Source organism: Ahaetulla prasina, chromosome 13 (genome assembly GCF_028640845.1).
Source record: "Ahaetulla prasina isolate Xishuangbanna chromosome 13, ASM2864084v1, whole genome shotgun sequence".
Taxonomy (NCBI): domain Eukaryota; kingdom Metazoa; phylum Chordata; class Lepidosauria; order Squamata; family Colubridae; genus Ahaetulla; species Ahaetulla prasina.
Genome location: NC_080551.1, coordinates 9,619,544 through 9,635,425, shown reverse-complemented (window position 1 = coordinate 9,635,425; position 15,882 = coordinate 9,619,544). Strand labels below are relative to the sequence as shown.

The 15,882-nt window shown below is 42.5% G+C and overlaps 1 protein-coding gene across 5 annotated transcripts in view; it reads left to right on the top strand.

Moving 5' to 3' along the window:
* Positions 1–5,104, top strand: part of RGMA (repulsive guidance molecule BMP co-receptor a) — a 44,200-nt gene extending 39,096 nt beyond the window's left edge. For all 5 annotated transcript variants that reach the window (XM_058155805.1, XM_058155807.1, XM_058155806.1 and 2 more), the window contains exons 2-3: positions 975–1,486; positions 2,405–5,104. In XM_058155805.1, coding sequence (XP_058011788.1) covers positions 975–1,486; positions 2,405–3,118 — 1,226 coding nt within the window. In that variant the 3' untranslated portion in view covers positions 3,119–5,104. The remainder of the gene's footprint in view (positions 1–974; positions 1,487–2,404) is intronic.
* Positions 5,105–15,882: the final 10,778 nt, after the last annotated feature.

Sequence of the window (15,882 nt, the reverse complement as noted above, 5' to 3'; positions counted from 1 at the left end):
TTGTTAAGTGAATCTGGCTTCCCCATTGGCCTTGCTTGCCAGAAGGCCGCAAAAGGGGATCACGTGACCCCAGGATGCCGCAACCATCATAAATACGAATCAGTTGTCAAGCATCCGAATGTAAATCATGTGACCGTCAGGATGCTACAACGGTCATAAGTATGAAAAATGGTCATAAGTCACTTTCTTCTGTGCCGTTGAAACGTTGAATGGTCACTCAACAAACTGTTGTAATGAGGGCTCCTTGGTGCTCTTTGAGCTTGCTTGTTTTCTTGCAAATGTTTCTTTACCCAAACTAGGTAACATCATAGAAGGGAATGGGGTGTGCAGAGAGGAGGAGGAGGAGGAGGAGGAGGAGGAGGAGGAGGAGGAGGAGGAGGAGGAGGAGGAGGAGGAACAGCAGCAGCTCTGGATCCTTGGTGGTCTCTGAGCTTGGTTGTTGGGTTTCATTACCCAACTAGGTAATATCATCAGTGCTAGAAGGGAATGCAGTGTGCTACAGAGGTGGGATTCATTTACCTTCCCTATCGGTTTGCAGATGTGAGTGCGCACGCGTGTGCACTCGCTTTGCTCGCGCGCACCTGCTCTGCACATGCGTATTACCTTCTGCACATGCGCAGTGCTTGCACATTATGTCCGGGCAGGTCACAGAACCGGCTGAATCCCACCACTGGATATACAGAGAGGAGGAGGAGGAGGAGGAGGATTCTCTGAGCTTGCTTGTTTCCTTGCAGATGTTTCATTACCCTAACTAGGTAACGTAGCACTGATGATGTTAGCTAGTTAGGGTAAAGAAACATCTGCAAGGAAACAACCAAGTTCAGAGACCAACCAAGGACCTCTCAGTTCAACCCTGAGCTAAAAATGTTCTCCTTTATTAGAACTGCTGTAAATTGATGACTACCTGCATAGGTAGATTAGAAAGCCTCACTGGACACTTCCAACAGGTGTGCTCTTCTCTCTCTTTCTCTTAGCCATGTCTCCGTGCAAGATCATGAAGTGCAACTCTGAATTTTTGGCCGCAACCTCGGGGACCCAGCCCCCGGCCGCTGAGGATGCTCCTGAGTTCTGCACTGCCCTGCGCGCCTACGCCCTCTGCACCCACCACACGGCTCGCACCTGCCGGGGAGATCTTTTCTACCACTCTGCAGTCCACGGCATCGATGATCTCATGACCCAACACAACTGCTCCAAAGATGGCCCCACCTCTCAGCCTCGCCTCCCTCCGCTGCCCCGGGGCGACAGCCAGGAGCGCTCGGACAGCCCCGAGAGCTGCCATTATGAACGTAGCTTCCACAAACACTCCTTGCACCCCAACTACACCCACTGTGGGTTGTTTGGAGACCCCCACCTGCGGACGTTTTCGGACAGCTTCCAGACATGCAAAATCCAAGGGGCCTGGCCGCTCATTGACAACAATTACCTGAATGTGCAAGTCACCAATACTCCTGTCTTGCCTGGCTCCCTGGCAACGGCCACCACCAAGGTAGGAATGTCCCCATAGAATAGCATGGCTTGTAGAATCTGACCTCTTGCGGATGTTTTGGAAAAGCTTGCTTTGCCTGACTTCTCATCAAAATTGAGTTGGCTTGTTCTGGAGGCCTCCACATCATCCTTCTGTGGTCCAAGAAAGTCCAACACCTGCTTGTTTGGGGGATTTAAGAACACTTGCAGGGCCTCAGAACTCTCATTTCACTCTTTAGGCCTCCCTGAAATACTTGAATAAGGGCAATTTTCCCTACTTTTTAAGGGATTCAAAACCGAAAAGGAGGTTGCCCTGTAAAGGTATCCAATATTTCTAAACAAACGTTAAAAATTGGCCTCCCCCAGTTCAATGGCATCCTAAAATCATTTGATCACATCCCTAAGCTAAGTTTAAAAATAGATTAGGACAACTAGCAGAAGAGAGAATTTTATGAACAGATCTAGACCGTCTTGCCAATGTCAGTAACGGGTGGGCTTCAACATTTTTAGCAAGGGGTTCTCTGCCTGGTTGCTGTGTGGGCATGGCCATGGTTGGTGTGGCCTAGTCGGCCTCCTGCACCAAGGCAGGGGGGCGTTTTTGTCCTCCCCGGGTTCTGGAGGCTTTCCTCGAGTCTCCGGGATGGCAAAAACAGCCTCCCCAGATTCTGGAGGCTGGAAATAGGCCCGTTTCCAGCCTTCCCGAACTTCCAGTAGGCCCGTTTTTCGCCCTCCCTGAGCCTTCACACGCACCCTGCACTTACATGCATCCAAAATGGGCCACGTGAGTACTCCTGGGAGGGGAGGGGTTTGATGGGGTCGGAGGGGCCAGCCAGGAGTGGGATTTGGGGGTTCTCCAAACTGCACAGAATCTTAGCTAACCCCTGCGAACCTCCAGCAGCCCATCCCTGGTCAGTAACCTTTTGCCTTTCATTCCCACCAGCTCACTATCATTTTCAAGAGCTTCCAGGAATGCGTGGATCAAAAGGTGTACCAGGCAGAGATGGATGAACTCCCAGCAGCCTTTGCTGACGGCTCGAAGAACGGCGGTGACAAGCATGGGGCCAACAGTCTGAAGATCACCGAGAAGGTCTCTGGCCAACACATTGAGATCCAGGCCAAATACATTGGCACCACCATCGTAGTGAGACAAGTCGGTCGCTACCTCACTTTTGCCGTCCGGATGCCAGAGGAGGTCGTGAAAGCTGTGGAGGACGGAGACAACCAGGGCCTCTATCTTTGCCTCCGGGGTTGTCCACTCAACCAGCAGCTAGACTTCCACGCCTTCCCTTCCACCCCAAAGGCTACTGAAAACCGCCCTCACCAGAAAGGCTCAAACCCGTCTTCTTCACCCGAGGTCTTCACCTATGACTCAGCCACAGCCAAATGCAAAGAGAAGCTTCCGGTTGAGGATTTGTACTTCCAGTCCTGTGTCTTTGATCTCTTGACAACCGGCGATGTCAACTTCACCCTCGCTGCTTATTATGCTTTTGAAGATGTCAAGATGCTCCACTCCAACAAAGACAAGCTTCACCTGTTTGAAAGGACACGAGACTTGGAGTCAGGCGATAGGGCCACCTCCGAGCTTTCCGTGGCTCTGTTTCTTTTGCTCTTGGCATTCCTAGGCTTGAATCAAAGTCCATCCCTTTTCTTGTAGACTGGCCTAGGCACGTTTGGTGGAGCTGGGACACTGAGGAACACTGTTACGGTTTGGGGCAGGTGTGAAACCGAAGCAACCGGGGATTGCGTTGACCAAGGTCATGCCTAGAAAACATGACTTTGGATCTTCCTGTCAACATCTTCCTGTCAACAGAGGCTTCCTCTATGTGGGAGGGTTGTCAAGGGCCACATGAACCACCTTTCCTCTTCCTCCAGTTGCTACACATGATGGAGAGTTCTTCCTTCTTACTTTTCCTGAATGCCCTTTTTCACTGACAATGGCATTTGTATAATAGTGTTTGGAGAGGCAACCGAAACTGTTGCTTCTGGACTGGGCATATAGTGGCTTGGAGATGACAGAAGACTGTTGAAAGAGTCCCTAAGTGGGCCAGACACGGGCAGAGTCCCACGGCCTTGGGGTGGGTGGTGTCTGTTTTTGCATCCTGCTCATGAAAAATGGGTTCGTGTGGTTGCATCCTTGTGCATGGGAGCCTGCTAGTGCACACTTATCTCCAGTTCGGCTTGGGCAGCTGCTGGCAGCTGCTCTTGGGTGGGGTGGGTGTATCAGTGGTCTTTCCCTCCACTTTCAGAGGAATGGTGCCTAGGAACCAATCTGCAAGGTTTTGATTATCCCTTTGCCTCCCCTGGGCAGACACCACCCCTACAAACTCATTTCCTTCCTCGCTCGCTCCATTTTGGCCTCCTTCGTAGAAAATGGCTTCCTTTCGCTTCAGCGGAGAATGAACTGGGGAGGAGTGGGAGGGTTGACCTGGTTTCATGGGCAATGTGAGCAGATTGTGTTTCTTTCCAACTCTTGGGTGTGGTTCGAGAACCACAATGCTTGTCCTGTTTTCAAACTCGCTGTCCACTCCTGTTCTGGTACTTAGGAAAATAAGCTAGGGAACTAGGCCAGTATAACTCCAGTCCGTGCCACCTCTAGGTGCAAATCTTCTGGTTGACATCATCCTCAAGTCTTTCATTTTGGAAAACAAACCAAGCCAATCCGTAGGAGAGCTGGGACATCTTTTTCAGTGGTGTCGGTTTTCAGACCGCAGTTGCACCTTCTTCCCCAATGACTTCTTCCTTCCTGCTTCTGCAGTGGGCATGATGAGCAGTTCCACTCACTCCCCCTGCTGAGAAGGCTGCCTGCTGAGTTGGTGGCATTACTGTACCATTCGGGTCTTGTATTATAGAAGAGAATTCTTTATTGGCCAAGTGTGATTGAACACACAAGGGATTTGTCTCTGGTGCATAAACTCATATTACATACAAACGATAAGTTATGGGTCATACATCATAAATCAATTATCATCAGGAAGCTCACTCCAAATTGACCAGCAATTATGCCAAAAAAATTGGGCTCTGTGTTTCCCAGAAGATGGGAAGGCCTCATATACAATGCCATTGTTTTATTTGAGGGATGAAGGCGGAGATTGAAGGTCTGCCTCCGTATTCTGTAAAAACCCTTTGAGAAGATGCACCTTCTGTAGGTCCATTATACAACACCTGAGCTAAGGAATTTCTGAAACATTATGTTGGGTTTAGATCCAGGTGCCAGGTGAGAAGTCTCCCATCCTAAAACTTATCCTGATTCCTTTTTATGTTGAATACACCATAGTGGGTATATCCCCATTCTTGGGAAGGGGACATATTGTGTGGTGTGTTTGCTGTGTATATTGACAACATGCAAGTTTTAGAGAAACCTTTGAGAGTGAGCTCAGTCTGCTCCTAAATTGTGGGCCCTGTCTGACCATCACAACACCAGAAGGGCATCCAGATATACACAAAGCCTTGTTTTTGTATTCTTCAAGCATGAACATCCGTCTGGTCATCTGCCAGCTCATATTTTATCTTCTTTGAATGTGCAATAAGTTGAACACATACTAAATCTTACACATGGTCGTTTTGCCAAGTGAGCAAAGAGATGGGATTCCCTGCTTCCTTCCTAAAAAATTTAAAGAAATACTTGTTATTACTTATCTGCATGATTTGTTCATCAGTGGACATGATTGTCTTCTCCATTGTTTGTATCAGTTTGAGAAAACCGAATTGGGGTCACTTAGAGAGGGTCGTAGGGGAGACAGGGTACTCTCTTCCCACATTTTCAGATGCCTAGGAAGTCAAGATGGATGTCTCTCTCTGCCCACATTCAGCTCAAAAGTACCATGAGCAAACAGTGCTTTGTTTTTGCTAAAATGGTAGGTCAGAATGTCTACCAAGTCATGTTAATGGTTCATCCCACAGTCCAGGTAGTCCTCGACCTATGACAACAGTGGAGCCCAAAGTTTCTGCAGTTAAGGGAGTCATTTGTTAAGTGAGCTTTTTTTTTTTATTTGCATTTATATCCCGCCCTTCTCCGAAGACTCAGGGCGGCTTACACTATGTCAAGCAATAGTCTTCATCCATTTGTATATTATATACAAAGTCAACTTATTGCCCCCAACAATCTGGGTCCTCATTTTACCTACCTTATAAAGGATGGAAGGCTGAGTCAACCTTGGGCCTGGTGGGACTTGAACCTGCAGTAATTGCAAGCAGCTGCTGTTAATAACAGACTGTCTTACCATGGGGCTTTGCCCCATTTCATGACCTTTCTTGCCACAGTTGTTAAGTAAATCACTCAAGTTGATAAGTTACTAACCTGGTTGTTAAAGGAACCTGGCTTCTCCATGGACTTTGCCGGTTAGAAGAAAGTTGATCACATGACTTTGGGACACAGCAACGGTCCTAAGTATGAATCAGTTGTTGTTGTTTTTTTTTACATTTATACCCCGCCCTTCTCCGAAGACTCAGGGCGGCTTACAGTGTATAAGGCAATAGTCTCATTCTATTTGTATATTTACAAAGTCAACTTATTGCCCCCCCAACAATCTGGATCCTCATTTTACCTACCTTATGAAGGATGGAAGGCTGAGTCAACCTTGGGCCGGGCTTGAACCTGCAGTAATTGCAGGCTACTGTATTCTAATAACAGGCTCCTTACAGCCTGAGCTATTCCGGCCCTTACAGTTGCCAAGCATCTGAATTTTGATCCCATGATCATGGGGAAGCTTCAAAGGTCGTAACTGTGAAAAACAGCCATAAATGATTTTTTTCAGTGCCGTTGTGACATTGAATGGTCACTAAATGCACTGTTGTAAGTTGAGGACTTCCTATATTGTCTCCATCAGGATGCTCACAATCCTCCACCTTCTCAAGTTGTACCTGCAATTGCTCTGAGAGTTATTGCAAACTTGTAAGCTAGATGGATTTTCTCCAACTGTTCAAAAGAAGCCAGAATGACACCACACACATCACTGTGTAGCTGCATCTGTAATGAAATCGCGATGCAGGTGACATTCTTTGCAAACAGGTGATTTCTACCGTGGCCTTTTTGATCTTAGGTGGACATTCCGATACATGTGGAGAAGAAAGATAGGAGATCTGACCCGGTACTAGTTCAATAGATGTCCCAGGTTGGCTGCCATACTTTTCATTTCCTTGCAGTGCCTGGTTGCCAGGTTCGATCCCCATTGACCCTGTTTAGATGGCATTTCAGGCAAGGTGGCTTGGAGACAAAATCCTAGATGGGAGTTAGATCCCAGGAATGACTGACCGTGAAGAGTGAAGATCAGCTTCCCTTCATAATTCACGCATGCTTGGATAAACCTATGGCACCCATTTCTATTCAATTCCGAACCACAATCCAGTAACACAACTGTCACTCAGCTTTTCCAAGAGTTTTTTCCAAATTTCCATCCATTATCTCTTGCGGCTTCTTCCAAGCTGAGAAAGAAGAAATGCAGTGCGAATTTTTAAAAAATGTTTTTGCCTGAATGGTGTTTAGGGAATTGGATAAACCATATATGGAAATCTTTGGCTGAATTTATACAGTTCAGCAAGGGAAACCTGAATTATCACCGTGTTTGCAATGAAGGTGGGAACTCACCCTTCACATGAATTTTTCCTCAAAAATGGTTTACCTCACAGCCCGTGCTAACTACAACTCCTATAGCCTCCAACCAATGATGTCACTACAAGAGGAGGGGGATTTTAATCCAAATTAACTGGCCACTATCAAAATGGCATTTTATTTTAGCGTTTTATAAATCAAAATTCTTGAAAACAGTAAAATGTAAGAAATTGGGAGGTTTTTCTTAACCAGTTTGTCATCTTTCATTGCCCTCAACTTATTTCACTGATTATGGCGAGCTCTAAAACCATTTCCCAACTTTGGAATATTGTTTCTTAAATCTTTAATTCTTAACAAAGCACTTTATTTTCTATTATCTTCAGTCAAATTTTGGCTTCTGAGTGAATTCAGCCTATGAAGACCCAAGAGGCTCTGAATGAAAATCTGAATAAAGCCAGGGAAAGCGTATAATAAACACACTGCCTCCCTTTCCAGCTTATTGCATGTGTGTGGAAATTGTATGGGGTGTTGTGATGTAAATATTGTAAATTATTTATTGATTTTAAAAAAAAGCAAATAAATTTCTTTTTCTTCCCAATAACGCAGTCCTGAATTTCTGTTGATGTAATGTTTAAGATGAAAAAAATGGCATGAACTGGATCACGTTTGTTGTGTTTGTTGAATTGGCTACTTTACTGTAAAAGCCAGCTCACTTTGCTGCCAAAATAATTACAAACTTCAGAAGAATGAAGATCAATTTAAAAAAAAAATGTGTCATCAGCTTTCGATTTGTGATGCGGAAGATATCTTAGGTCAAATATAATCTTTGGCCTAATTTCAAATTCCTGCATTGAGATCTTTTTCAAAGTCCTGGGATACTTTTCAAAGAAGAGATCAATTTGATGTAAGAAGCAAAAAGAAAAAATAAATGCAGAAAATGTCAAGCAATATGAAAAAAGGAGGTGAAGAATAAGAACAAATGACTGAGGAAGATTTTGTCTGAACAGTCTTCAGACTGTTAAGCTGAAGTAATGAAAGTCTTCTATATTTTCAAAACAAGAAAACTCAAGTCAAATAACCTCAGGGACAACTATTTCCAAGCAGAAATTAGGTACCCAATTCAGCCATTCCAGCTGCTGTGCCATCAGCCACAAAGATCCTGCAGGAAAAGGTCAGTATGGACAACCGTGGGATCTGGCAGGGTGAGATTTGTGAACCATAAACACAAAGCTTTTACAGTGTCCCAGTGTAACAGATATAGTTCCCTTACTGACCTTAATAGGAACACTAAAGTGACAGATCAAGGTAGTTGTGATACTGATAACTCAAACAATCAAGGGATTATGGTCCGAGATGAAGAACTTACTTTGGAAAAGTGTGAACTTACTTTGGAAAAGTGTGTATCAAGTATTACAGATCGGTCACAAAAGAAAAGCACGGTATCCAAAAAGAGAAGCCACCTTCTGATTGGTGATTCAATTGTAAGGGATGTAAATTTAGGAAAGGATATGGAGGTTTTGAAAGAGATCAGGTGTCTACCTGGTGCTACTGCCAGCAGAGACAAGAGGCGTATGCTTAAGATAGTCAAGAATGCCAGTAAGGATTCTGATGTTGATGCTATTATACATCTTGGCACAAATGATCTGTCCCAAAAGGATGTACTTTCTGTGCAGAATGATTTCCAGAGCTTGGGGTATGAACTTAATAGCATAGGTTGTAGGCTTATCTTTTCAGAGGTTTTACCAGTACATAAGGAACAAAATGGTAAAGGCCAGCGTGTAGTGGAGTTTAATGTGTAGCTAAAGGAGTGGTGTAAAAGGGAAGGCTTTGGTTTTATTAGTCACGATGTCTGCAACCTGTCCAATGAAAAATTGTACAAAAGAGATGGATTGCATCCATCAAAGAAAGGGACTGAGTTACTTAGCAATACATTCACAGATTTTCTGGATAAACATTTAAACTGAACAGTGAGGACAGAAAATTAACTGATACAGAAAATTTCTGTCCCCAGCAATCGAAAACTAAAAGGCTTATCAGTGCATGTAACATAGATGTCTGTATGGGTAAGACTATCAGCCCTGCTATCAAGCAAAACCAAGCATTTAACAGTGAGTGCCATACCATGTGCACTAAACTAACAGGTGGCAAGAAAGTAGGGGCAGTCAACACAGGTTATGTAAACAGTAAACACAAGGTCAATCCAAATGAACTCAAATGTTTATACACCAATGCACAGAGTATGAGGAATAAACAGGGTGAATTAGAAATTCAAGTAAATGAGGGCAGCTATGATATTGTTGCCATTACGGAAACTTGGTGAGATGAAACTGACAAATGGAACATACAGCTAGAGGGATATAAATTGTTTTAAAGAAATAGACCAAATAAAAGAGGAGGTGGAGTTGCACTATATATAAGAAATAACTACATCTCTACAGAAATAGAGCACAACAATGATGAAAATCATCTTGAATGTATTTGGGTCAATATAAAAGGGGTGAAAAACGATATTGCCATAGGTCTATACTATAGGCCACCCAACCAAACAGAGGAAGTAGATGAACTTTTTGATAGTCAGCTAACTAAGGTATGTAGGAAGCACATCACAGTAGTAATGGGGGATTTTAACTACCCTGACATCAACTTGGAAACAAACTCTGCACCAAGTGGAAGATCCAATAGGTTCCTAACAAACCTAGCAGACAACTTTGTTTCCCAAAAAATAGAGAAGGCAACAAGGGGATCAGCCATACTGGACTTATTTCTCACTAACAGAGATGAAATGATAGAAGGTGTTGAAGCTACAGGAACCTTGGGGGCAAGTGACCACGCAATATTGGAATTCGACATTAATAGAATAGAATAGAATAGAATTTTTATTGGCCAAGTGTGATTGGACACACAAGGAATTTGTCTTGGTGCATATGCTCTCAGTGTACATAAAAGAAAAGATACGTTCATCAAGGTACAACATTTACAACACAATTGATGATCAATATATCAATATAAATCATAAGGATTGCCAGCAACAAGTTATAGTCATACAGTCATAAGTGGAAAGAGATTGGTGATGGGAACTATGAAACGATTAATAGTAGTGCAGATTCAGTAAATAGTCTGACAGTGTTGAGGGAATTATTTGTTTAGCAGAGTGATGGCCTTCGGGAAAAAACTGTTCTTGTGTCTAGTTGTTCTGGTGTGCAGTGCTCTATAGCGTCGTTTTGAGGGTAGGAGTTGAAACAGTTTATGTCCAGGATGCGAGGGATCTGCAAATATTTTCACGGCCCTCTTCTTGATTCGTGCAGTATACAGGTCCTCAATGGAAGGCAAGTTGGTAGCAATTATTTTTTCTGCAGTTCTAATTATCCTCTGAAGTCTGTGTTTTTCTTGTTGGGTTGCAGAACCGAACCAGACAGTTATAGAAGTGCAAATGACAGACTCAATAATTCCTCTGTAGAATTGGATCAGCAGCTCCTTGGCCAGTTTGAGCTTACTGAGTTGGCGCAGAAAGAACATTCTTTGTTGTCCTTTTTTAATGATGTTTTTGATGTTAGCTGTCCATTTGAGATCTTGCGATATGATAGAACCCAGAAATTTGAAGGTTTCTACTGTTGATACTGTGTTGTCAAGTATTGTGAGAGGTGGAAGTATGGAAGGGTTTTTCCTAAAGTCTACCACCATTTCTACGGTTTTGAGTGTGTTCAGTTCCAGATTGTTTTGGTTGCACCACAAGGCTAGTCGTTCGACCTCTCGTCTATATGCGGATTCATCATTGTCTCGAATGAGACCAATCACTGTTGTGTCATCTGCGAACTTCAGTAGCTTAACAAATGGATCATTGGAGATGCAGTCATTGGTATACAGAGAGAAGAGAAGTGGGAGAGCACACAGCCTTGGGGGCCCTGTGCTAATTGTACAGGTATTTGATGTGATCTTGCTTAGCTTCACCTGCTGCTTCCTGTTTGTTAGGAAGCTTGTGATCCACTTACAAGTCTGTTCCGGTACCTGTAGCTGGTTTAGCTTAGTTAGAAGAATGTCTGGAATGATGGTATTGAATGCTGAACTAAAGTCTACAAAAAGGACCCTTGCATAGGTCTTTGGAGACTCAAGATGTTGTAGGATGTAGTGCAGAGCCATATTAACAGCATCATCTGTTGATCTATTTGCTCGGTATGCAAATTGCAAGGGGTCTAAGAGCGGATTCGTGATGGTTTTCAGGTAGGAAAGCACTAGCCTTTCAAAGGTTTTCATGACTACAGATGTTAGAGCAACTGGTCTGTAGTCATTCAGTTCCTTGATGGTGGGCTTCTTCGGCACTGGGATGATGGTAGAGCGTTTGAAGCAAGAAGGAACATAGCACATCTCTAGTGATTTATTGAAAATATGGGTGAAGATGGGGGCCAATTGGTCAGCACAGACTTTTAAGCAAGAAGGAGTTATCTTGTCTGGGCCTGGAGCTTTTCCTGGCTTTTGTCTGTGAAATAGGTCCTTTTCTGTGATCACTAGGGGTTGTGAACCCAATGAAATGGGGTCAGTTGTAGGAGGCTTGGCTGTTGTTGGTGTGTCTAAGATGGGGGTTGTGGAGATAGGTGGCTGTAGTTTCCTTTCAAACCTGCAGTAAAACTCATTCAGGTCATCTGCCAGTTGTTGATTACCTTCAGCCTGGGAAGGAGGTTTGCCATAGCCGGTGATATTTTTAAGAGTTTTCCACATGTTTGCTGGTTCATTTGCTGAAAATTGATTCTTTAGCTTTTCAGAGTAGCTTCTTTTTGCTGCTCTTATCTCCCTTGTTAGTGCATTTCTGGCCTGATTGTACAGCATTTTATCACCTTTTCTGTAGGCTTCCTCTTTGGAATGCCATAGCTGCTTAAGTTTAGGTGTAAACCAAGGTTTGTTATTACTGTGTATTCGCAAGTTCCTTGTAGGTACACATAGGTCTTCACAGAAGCTGACATATGATGTTACAGTATCTGTGAGTTCATCCAGGTCTGCAGAGGTATCTTTAAAAATATTCCAATCAGTGCAGTCAAAACATGCCTGTAGCTTTAATTCTGATTCCTCCGTCCAGGTTTTCACTGATTTAATTATTGGTTTTATGGCTTTAAGTCTTTGCCTGTAAGCAGGTACAAGGTGAATCATGCAATGATCAGAGTGTCCTACAGCTGCACGTGGTAAAGACCGATAGGCATCTTTTAGTATTGTGTAGCAGTGGTCTAGAGTATTCTTGCCTCTGGTGGGACAATTGACATGCTGAAAGTATTTTGGTAGTTCTTTCCTTAAGTTTGCCTTGTTTAGATCTCCCAAAACAATGGCCAGTGAATCAGGGTGTTTGGCTTCAGCCTCCATGATTTGGTCAGCTAGAGTTCGTAATGCCTCGTTTACACAGGCTTGTGGTGGGACATAAACAGCAATTAGAAGAAATGAGGAAAATTCACGAGGCGAATAGTAAGGTTTGCAGTTGATAATTAGAGTCTCTAAATTGTTGTCACAGAATTTGTAAATTATGTTAAAATCTTGACACCAGGTTGAATTAATATATAGGCATAAGCCTCCTCCTTTCTTTTTACCAGATGTTTCTGGAATCCTGTCTGATCGTTCAATTTGAAATCCTGGAATGTTCAGGCTGCTATTTTCAATTGATTCATTTAACCAGGTTTCAGAGAAGCATAGGACTGCTGAATTGCGAAAATCAGAATAGTATTTGTTTAAGAGGAGTATTTCATCCATCTTATTTGCAAGTGAGCGTATATTTGTTAGGAAAATTGAAGGCAGAGGAGTTTTAGTGCGAGTTCTTAGCTTGATTAAGATCCCAGATCGTTTACCTCATTTCCTTGGTTTCCGTCGTTTGGTTTTTTTAGTAATCCATGGCTCCGTGGGAATTGCCTCCTCCTGTGTTAGAATCTCCTCCGTGTTTGTAAAGACAGGCGGGGGTGAGATTAAAGAAAGCTGCTCCTTAAAGAAATGTTCCTTAATTTTTAGCAGATGGTCTCGTGAGTAGGAAATCCGTAGTGAGTCACAGAGAACAATTAGAAATAAAGAAACAATTAGAGAGCATTTCACCGAGGCAGCCTTCATCGGCGCCATCTTAGGCGCAAATAAGCAAATACATTAAGCAAATACAAGTAGTAGAACAAAGTCAAACTAGAGTCTTGGACTTTAAGAGAGCTAATTTCAATAAACTTAGAGAGAGCTTGAGAAGGATTCAATGGATGAGAATCCTCAGGGGGAAAACAACTCAAGAAGCTTGGGAAATTTTGAAATGTGAGATTATAAAAGCGCAGTCTAACACAATACCAATGAAGAAGAAAAATAATAGATCTCAAAAGAAACCAGCATGGATGCATAAAGAACTATCTGACAAACTGAAAGACAAAAAGGACAAATATAAAAAGTGGAAAGAGGGGCAAATAACTAAGGCAGAATATCAGCAAATAGCCCGAGCCTGTAAAGATGAAGTGAGGAAAGCTAAGGCTCACAATGAACAAAGGCTAGCGACAAAAGTAAAAAATAACAAAAAAAGCTTCTTCCAACATGTTAAAAACAAGAAAAAAGTCAAGGAAACAATTGGCCCATTGCTGGGAGAAAGTGGCAAGAAGATGACAAGCAACAGGGAGAAAGCAGATCTACTTAACTCATTTTTTGCATCTGTCTTTACACAAAAGGAAAAAACAATCCAACCTATCAAAAACAGCACTACAAAAAACAGATTAGAAACACAAGTTAAAATAGGGAAGAAAATGGTAAGTGAACACCTGTCTACCCTAGACGAGTTCAAATCACCAGGACCGGATGGATTACACCCCAAGGTTCTGAAGGAACTGGCAGACGTGATCTCAGAACCACTGAACTATATCTTTCAAAGATCCTGGAGCACAGGGGAGCTGCCAGAGGATTGGAAAAGAGCTGATGTAGTTCCCATCTTCAAAAAAGGAAAAAAAACAGATCCAGGAAACTACAGACCTATCAGCCTGACCTCAATACCGGGGAAGATTCTGGAAAAGATAATCAAGCAATGAATCACCGAACACCTAGAAACAAACAAAGTAATAACCAAAAGCCAACATGGGTTTGTCAAAAACAGATCATGCCAGACTAATCTTATTGCATTCTTTGACAAAATGACAAAATTAGTAGACCAGAGGAATGCTGTCGATATAATTTACTTGGACTTCAGTAAAGCATTTGATAAAGTAGACCATTTATTTATTTTATTTTTATTTTATTTGCATTTATATCCCACCCTTCTCCAAAGACTCAGGCGGCTTACACTATGTCACTATGACCATAACCTAATACTAGATAAAGTAGAAAAATGTGGGTTAGACAGCACCACCACCAGATGGATTTGTAACTGGCTGACCAACCGCACTCAACGTGTAGTCCTCAATGGAACTACATCCACATGGAGGGAAGTATGCAGTGGAGTACCCCAAGGCTCTGTTTTAGGCCCAGTACTCTTCAACATCTTCATCAATGACTTGGATGAGGGGATAGATGGGGAACTCATCAAATTTGCAGATGACACCAAGCTGGCAGGAATAGCCAACACTCCAAAAGATAGGCTCAAGCTACAGAAAGATCTTGACAGACTTGAACATTGGGCGCTATCTAACAAAATGAAATTCAACAGTGAAAAAAGTAAGGGTCGTGGTGGCTCAGGTTGTAAGATAGCCTGTTATTAAACACAGCTGCCTGCAATTACTGCAGGTTCTAGTCCCACCAGGCCCAAGGTTGACTCAGCCTTCCATTCTTTATAAGGTAGGTAAAATGAGGACCCAGATTGTTGGGGGGGCAATAAGTTGACTTTGTAAATATACAAATAGAATGAGACTATTGCCTTACACACTGTAAGCCGCCCTCAGTCTTCGGAAAAGGGCGGGATATAAATGTAAATTAAAAAAAAAAAGGTTCTACATTTAGGCCAAAAAAACAAAATGCACAGGTACCATATATGTGGTACCTTGCTCAATAGTAGTACCTCTGAGAGGGATCTTGGAGTCCTAGTGGATAACCATTTAGATATGAGCCAGCAGTGTGCAGCAGCTGCTAAAAAAGCCAACACAGTTCTGGGCTGCATAAACAAAGGGATAGAATCAAGATCATGTGAAGTGTTAGTGCCACTTTATAATGCCTTGGTAAGGCCACACTTGGAATATTGCATCCAGTTTTGGTCGCCATAATGTAAAAAAGATGTTGAGACTCTAGAAAGAGTGCAGAGAAGAGCAACAAAGATGATTAGGGGACTGGAGGCTAAAACATATGAAGAACGGTTGCAGGAACTAGGTATGTCTAGTTTAATAAAAAGAAGGACTAGGGGAGACATGATAGCAGTGTTCCAATATCTCAGGGGTTGCCACAAAGAAGAGGGAGTCGGGCTGTTCTCCAAAGCACCTGAGGGTAGAACAAGAAGCAATGGGTGGAAACTGATCAAAGAAAGAAGCAACTTAGAACTAAATTTCCTGACAGTTAGAACAATTAATAAGTGGAACGACTTGTCTGCAGAAGTTGTGAATGCTCCAACACTGGAAATTTTTAAGAAAATGTTGGATAACCATCTGACTGAGATGGTGTAGGGTTTCCTGCCTGGGCAGGGGGTTGGACTAGAAGGCCTCCAAGGTCCCTTCCAACTCTGTTGTTATTATATTATATTATATTATATTATATTATATTATATTATTATATTATATTATATTATTATTATATTATATATTATATTATATTATATTATATTATATTATATTATATTATATTATATTATATTATATTATATTATATTATATTATATTATATTATATTATATTATATTATATTATATTATATTTGGGTGGAAAAAAGACAGAAATTCCAATTTCTGAACAATTCAACTTTTA